This window comes from Channa argus, chromosome 17, assembly GCF_033026475.1.
Source record: "Channa argus isolate prfri chromosome 17, Channa argus male v1.0, whole genome shotgun sequence".
Taxonomy (NCBI): Eukaryota; Metazoa; Chordata; class Actinopteri; order Anabantiformes; family Channidae; genus Channa; species Channa argus.
Window position 1 is genome coordinate 14,876,717 of NC_090213.1, and position 7,968 is coordinate 14,884,684.

Consider the following 7,968-nt stretch of genomic DNA (forward strand, 5'->3'; position numbering starts at 1 on the left):
TCTCTGGTATAAAATAAGGTCTGGCCATGCTTGTTTGTCAGTCAATGGCAATAACATTGTAATGATCTGTCTTTATTGACACCCATGAAAAATTAACTTCCCTCACTAATGGTATGAACGGTCAGAGCACAGACTCAGCTCCAAAGCCTCACAGTTAAATGACTTGTTCAAGGACATTTGAGTGCAGTTGCTTTCTAATGGTATGTCAACTAATAAACCCAAGTTGGTCATGGATTTTGTTTATGAACATTTTCAAATAATTTGACATTGTTAACAAAAGTATGTACCAGTGGAATAACTGTATTTAAGTGGAGCAAAAAATAAGTGTCTGAATTAACAAGACAGGATGTTTTACTGCTCCTAATCGTTCTCAGTGGAATTTTCAAATCAACCATGGATTTCAGGCTTCAAGTCTACTCTATGAACCCCGTTTCCTAATTAACTCTGACATGACAGTTTAGCACACATTTTTAATTTTTATTTTAATTACCTAAATTAATTAAATGGAAATCACACCAAGAGCTACAATTCCTGAACTATGGCTTTAAAAAGTGATTGTCAAATGGTGCATTTATTGCTGCAGCTCCTGCAGATTAACAGTTGATGCAGTCCTAAGTCGGCTGGAGTTCTTCAGTAGTGAGGCCCAGTTTAGCAAGGTCAGATCTCCCATTTAGAAATCCATGGAAGATTTTATGACTCATTTTGACTTGTCATAGTACTAAATGACCCCACCACATGCATTTTTATTAGCTATAAATACAAAAGCCAAAAACATTTCAACATATCAAACGGCAAGAATAAAAAATCTTAAATGTGTGTCATAAATGTACCACACCAACAAAGCCGGCTGTAACACAACTCAGGACTAAATAGTAATTACATGAGTGGGAGTGCAGTGAAGCTTTAAGAGAACCTCACTTATCCCTCACTCATCAAACATACACTATCATAGAATTTCTGAAGAAGTGTCAATTTTCTTTGTCCAGTTCAATAGAAACTGAGTGAAGACTAATGGTGGGGTAGTCTTAAGGGTCTCCGTGTCATTCTCCCTGCTTTCCGTGAGTGTTTACATTAAATACAGCTCTACCATAATGTAGATGGGACTGAAGGTCACTAAATACATTTTGATGCAATATTAAAGGCTGGATGGGTTGCTATTAAATTTGTTATTTACATTCCTCTTTCAGCCTCCACAACTATTGGCCTGGATCCCCCGAGGATAAACTGTAATAACCTTAACTGTTGATTCACTGACATCATCAGATTAAAAAGCCTAATACATGATCTGTGACTTGGTTTATGACTATTAATATTTGCATCAGCTGTCCTTTGTTTTTAGTGCATATTAAAAATAATACATGTGAACATAGTGAGCTCCTAAACATCACAATTTAACATTGTCATCATGAGCATGTTACCATGATGAATTTGCCATTTAACTCAAAGCAAACCTGTAATACCTGTATACACTCATCAGCCACTTTATTAGTTACACCCAGCATGGTTGTCGGTGACAGAGAAGTTGGTCTGAGTATTTCAGAAATTGCTAATTTGCTGGGATTTCCACTTACAAAGAATAGTCTGTAAAAGAGAAAACATCCAGTGAGGGGACCTTCTTTGGCCAAAAAACCCTTGTTGATGCCAGAGGTCAGTTGAGAATGGCCAGGCTGGTTCGAGATGATAGAAAGACATCAGTAACTCATATAACCACTCATTACAACCAAGGTATGCAGAGGAGCATCTCTGAATGTACATGTCGTACCTTAAAGCAGATGGGCTACAGCAACAGGAGACCACACCAACTGCTATTCCTGTTAAGAACAGAAACAGAGACTAGAGTTCACAAGGGCTCCACAAAATTGGACAATAGCACATTGGAAAAATGTTTCCTAGTCTCTATTTTGGCTATGATGTTCATAAGGTAGGGTCAGAATTTGGCATAAACAACAGAAAAGCATGGATCCAGTCTGCCTTGTATCAGCGGTTAAGACTGCTGGTGTTGGTGTAATTGTTTGGGGGATATTTTCTTGGCACGCTTTGGGCCACTTAGTAACAATTGAGCATCATTTAAATTCCACAGCCTACCTCAGTATTGCTGCTGACGATGTCCATCCCTAGATGACAGTGTACCTATCGTCTTCTCTACTTCAAAAAGGTTAATGCAATGTGTCATACAGTTAAAATCATCTCAAACTGGTTCCTTGAACAAGACAAGTTTGCTGTATTCAAATAGCCTCCACAGTCACCAGATTGTAATTTAATAGAGCATCATTGAGACGTGATAGAACCAGAGATTCACATTATGGATGTGCGGCCGACATATGTACAGCAACTGCATGATGCTTTCATGTCAAAATGGAAGGAAATCTCTGAGGAATGTTTCCAGCACCGTGTTATATCTGTGCAACTAAGAATTAAGGCCTTTCAGAAGGCAAATTAGGGTACGCTCATGTATTGTGTGCACCTAATAAAATGGCTGGTGAATTTATGGCTATAATAATATTGATGTAGAGCCTGACTTTTATGGGGTCTTTCCAAAAACACAGTTTACTGAGTGTTTATACAAAATAAAAGCAAGAGTGTGAATTGTAGAAAAATCCAAATACTATTCCACTGTTATTCTGAAACCACAGTGATTTCTGAGTCAGTAGAAAGTAACAAACAAATAAGTATATAAAACATATAAGCTTAAAAGCAGTATTTAAATATCTGGCACCTTATTAGGATGAAACAAATAAAATAATATATGTTATGTTATCAGCACTCTGATTGATAATTATTGGACAGTGAAAAGGACTTAAACTTCCTAAGCTGTCCAGGGTCATTACGCAACACTAGTTTACTTATTTACTGCCAGTGTGGAGCTAATCCTTAATTACACACACACACACACACACACACACACACACACACACACAGTGGGATTCACAATTAAGCTGAATCAGGATGCAGAATGATTGTGGAGAATGTCTGCTAACTAGACAGTGCACTAAAAGAAAAAAGAGACAAGCTGGAACATGAACTAGTCCCATGTCAATAGCAGGGGCCAGGAGCCCATGTCCATTTACTTCTGTCTCTTACATCTCTCTTTGAGTGACACACACACACACACACACACAAAGAGAGACATATTAACACATTCATAGTCAATGTTCTTGATATTTCAGTTCTGTAAATTAAAATTTAACTGCTTAACTTTCACTGCTCTTCTTATGAAAAACAGATTTGCAAGTAACCCATATAGTGCTTTTTATCCAAACCTCATCACACTGGTTTTCCTGACCACATTTGCAAGGATGTGCAGTTCTTCCTCTCTAGTGCTCTATTGTAAATTTATTCTTTTACTTTAAAAGAGGAAGTTTCTACCAGAACACATGTTTATAGACCTAACTGAAAAATGTGAGCATAATGAAAGTTGTAGTCTCAGCTGTAAACATTAGCCCTATATCCAAATCCTTGGTATTTCTTCTTCTACCTCAGTATTTTACTTACATGTCTTATAGATTGTTTTGACATATAGCCTAATTTTTTTACACCTCTGATTAATAGCGTGAGAAAATGTATGAGAGTCAACTGCTTACAAATTGGTAATTAGGGACATGTTAAGAAAGATGTTGATTTTTCAGTATGTTATGTGGTGTAAATGTGGTGTGGCAGTCAAACCGCACAATGACAGATTTGGTGTAGAGAATATGCATCAAATAATATAAATTTGCTATGTGCAGCATTTACATTTTGTGATGTCAGGCTGTGGAAAAACATGTCACTGCTTTAAATCTGACACACTGCTGGTCTCAAGATGAAGCTTTGAAAAGCTCAGAGGTAAAACTTTAATGAATCCCAGCCTTCAATGTTTCCAGCAACCTCTTGTTTTCCTTTCTCTATAATGAGCACAGCCAATCACCAATCTAGATCATTGCCACCTCTGAGAACTTGATAACAACGTTGTAAGGTCAGTGATGCAGCAAATCATGTCTGTCTGCTTCTATGGGAGGAACAAGGATATATTTGCTGTAATCCTACTAACCTTTAATAATGGATGGTTCTTCTGTCAGTCTACTGGGTTTTAGAATCTTTGTCTCATGCGTAGGACTTGTGGGTAATGTATTTCTCATCTTTGCCATCATTCAGACCAAGTTGTCACGAGTGAAGTCTTTTGAGCTGTTCCTCCTGGGACTGGCTACTGCAAACTTGGAGGAAATTGTCATCGTAAACATTTATGATATTATGATCCTTGAGAGGTTCTCCTTGGGCACCTGGTTGTGTCTCTCAATCAAGTTCCTGTTTGTGTTTGGTGAAATAGCCAGTATCTTTTTCACTGTCCTCATCAGCATCTTCCGTTACGAAAAGCTGAGAGATGCCAGCAAGAGGGCCAACCTTCCAGTCTACCTGGACAGCATCAGGTCAGCCTGGATGGTGAGTGGGGGTTGTGTGATGCTCTCCACTCTACTGAGCCTCCCTGTTTTCCTCACAGATCTCCAAAGCCCAGCAGAAAACATCACACGAAACAGCAGCAACTGCCCTTCAAACTTCTTTCAGGGTAGTGAAAAGTTTTGTCCCCAAACCAACTGCTACTACAAATACCTGTTCATCCTGATGTGCAACCTACTGCCTCTGGTCATTGTCACAGTCACGAGCTGCCTCACCATCACAGTTCTTGTGAGCCAGGGGAAGACAGTGACACCAGAGTTGGGTGTCAGCGGATCGAACCATTGTGACAAGAAAAGTAAAAGTCCGTGGCTTCAGCGAAGCACAATAGACGTACTGGCAGCTATGGGTTTGTTCCACGTTGCCTGGACTCTCAGCCTGATCTTCCAGCTGATTTCCAACTCACTTGACTTTCCTTTTAGGACTGAAATTGAGTTTTTTATCTCAACTTCCTATACATCCATCAGTCCATATGTGTATGGGATAGGGGGTCACTTGTTCTCTGTAAAGATTTTTATAAAAAGGTAATTTATAGCTTTTTTCAAGCCAAACTGAAGGGAAACAGAAAAAGAATGTTGAAATTGTGGTGAGTACCTGTTTTTAGACATAATATATAATTAAGTACAAATAGGTTTTTAAGCTTAGCCTTACAAATATTTTTTTAATTTTCACATTATATAATTTTATGTTGCTCACCCACTGACCTATTTTAGAGTAAGAAAAGGGTTTAGAAAATTCCACATTTTTACTTTTGAACATCTTTCTTTACGGCTTTGTGTTGCAATTTTAGGCATTCGTTTACATTTAATAGAACAATTGAAAATTTATGTTGTTACAGAATGTGTCTTTTCAAATTTTACTAAAAATATTTACTAAAAGAGCTTTTTTTTACCGATAAATGCATAGATGGACAGTCGTTTGGGATTTGAGATTTGTTGTATTTGATTGTAATCATTGCATTTTGTGCATACACATGGCTAGATTTTACAGTAAAAATAAATCAAGTGAAGAAGCTGTTCTGTTCCTTAAATCATCTAACACAAAAGTCAACATAGTAATAACCTATCCAGGCCACCCTTCACTTTGCTTTATCTTTTGAATGTATGGATATTAAATCTCTGCTAACATGGGGTTAAACGTTTCTATATAAATGCAAAATAAAAACATCTACACTTAATGTGTACAACACTGTCAGTACCACGATTAAATCTCATTAGAGTCAGCTCAGAACCTTTACTCACAAAATTACACTATCATCAGAGCATGAGCTATGATTGTCTCTGATGAACTGAGGAAAGCCTGTTTTCATGGGAGAACCTTGTGCACTGTCTTGACATCTTAATTGGAGCCTTAAAGGTACGCCTGACAAAATGTGAATGATTGTTAAACTTTATGTAATGGCCACATTCAAAATTCAAAAGCAGTCATGTTAGCACTGGCTTTACAAATGGTAATGATAGACTAAATATTATGCCTATTCGTGGTTGTTTCAAATTTGGTTTGGCATTTTTGACAGAATTGACAAAGGCCATGCAAACTCTAGGTATTTTTAATTGTCTGTGCTGCCACTGCCTATTTTATATACATTTACCATTAGTGACATCACAGTTTAGTTATTTTTGTATTGTTTGCAATGTAAGAAGAATTACCCCAAATACAGCTAATAAAGAGACTGCACTAGTATCTTTATAGATTTTTAAAGCAATATGCACAATCTACAACAATACAATTGGTAAAGAAGATAAACTTTACTATATAGTATAAATAAAGGGTGATAAAGTTATCAAGTGTGGATAAATAATCTTAAACGCTATTGATATTATATTTGATTCATATTTTGCACAAAATGATACATCTTGGCTATTTTAGTTACCAACCATGTGGATTGTTGTAGCTGTATGTTTGCACAATTGTAAACCCTTACTTTTTTATCTTTTCAGGAAACAAGCTCAGTATTACTTAACCTAAATTGTGAAAACATTTGACAATTAACGCATAAAGATTTGCCAGATCTTCTGAACTGTAAATTTGAAAAAGCACAAATCTTTCAAACTCCATCATTCCCCTTCTTTTCTTTTGTATTTAATAAAAACGAATAACTTTACAGGACTAACACAGGCTGTCCGACTGAGCAATGAGTCTTCCCAGCAGGAACAGGCTGCATCACCACGAGCTCTCCACGTGGAAGAGAAGACACATTTTCCCACTTCCTAGTCCTGGGTAGACCCCACCCCGCAGCCATTAAACGTTTTACTTTTATTTGTTTAGTAACTGCTTCTTCTTTTTAGAAGTATAGTTTCAGTGCCTATTCTGGAGAAAATTCGCGTTGTTTGTTGTGTTCATGCCATTGAAAAGAGATGCCTCAAGTAATTTCTTACTAGAATAGAAACGTAGCCCTTTAGCGTTAAATCCATAATATCCACAGTTCGTTAATCGTCTGCGTTATGTAACAATTTTGCGCATCCTCCCCACGTTTATTTACCACCTTATTTTTGTTTTTAAAAAAATTACTTGAAGCACGGAGCCATTGTCTATAGCCCAACCCCCAACCCCTCACCACTTAGCTCTGTTGCACATTAAAGCCGTCCTCCTACCGATAAACCGATTTTTCTGTCGAATTTAGTGCATTTTAGGTCAACTCGACCAGAGAGCTGCATTTATTAAGTTCATTTTCAGTGTCCAACATTTTAGATGGCTTCTTTGGGGCAATAGCTACACCTTTTGGAAAATGTACAAATCTTAGTTTAAACACCTGAGTGGGCAGTTCTTGTAGTTGAGTCCAGGTGCCTTCCAGCAAGACCATGAATATATACAAAAGGTAAATACCTTCTCTAATACCTTTGAGGGATTCAGATGGTCAGTAGCCTGTAAGAGTTTATAATAATCAAATCTAACATTGTAGTAGATCTTACTTACTACGTAACATGACTTCCTGCCTCTGTGGGGCTATTTTCGTTTTTGTGAAGCCTTAGACCTCCAAAACATGAAATGAGTCACTCCAATAATTTGATTGGCCCCTGACAATAATCGCCAAATGTCCTACGGTCCTGTGCAGCAAAGGTCGTAGAAACCCTTAGTCACACATTAAAAGGACAATGTAACTTTCACATTACCTGGTTTATTTAGGATAGTGGATTTAATTTGTCAAATATTCTTAAATTACCTCGTGTCGCCGCCATTTTATCAGAAAAACAAAGACGTCTTATTGTTGCGCTGCGTCTTTTAGCAGTTACAAAGAAAGGGTAAGTACTAAGTATTTTAATTGATATCGTAGTTGTTGATATTGTCACGCTATAAAAAAATGCGTTTATTGGCCCAAGTTGCAAAATTGAACGAGGTTGTGTTTAGGTCAAATACTATAGCCACCATAACCCCGTGATGATACAACTGGTAAGTAAAATCCTTCGCAGGGAGCTTGCGCATTGGCTACTGGAGCTCTACCGCCATGGTGAGCCTGTTACGTCACAGCCCGAGAGCACGGATATGTGTGTATGTGTGTGTGGTGAGAGAGAGAGAGAGAGAGAGAGAGAGAGAGAGAGA

At 37.6% G+C, this 7,968-nt stretch overlaps 1 protein-coding gene across 1 annotated transcript; it reads left to right on the forward strand.

The window, feature by feature from the left end:
• The first annotated feature begins 4,032 nt into the window (after positions 1–4,032).
• On the forward strand, positions 4,033–4,956 carry ora6 (olfactory receptor class A related 6). The gene has a single exon (XM_067482864.1). The coding sequence runs from the start codon at positions 4,036–4,038 to the stop codon at positions 4,954–4,956; it is 921 nt and encodes a 306-aa protein (XP_067338965.1). The 5' UTR covers positions 4,033–4,035.
• Positions 4,957–7,968: the final 3,012 nt, after the last annotated feature.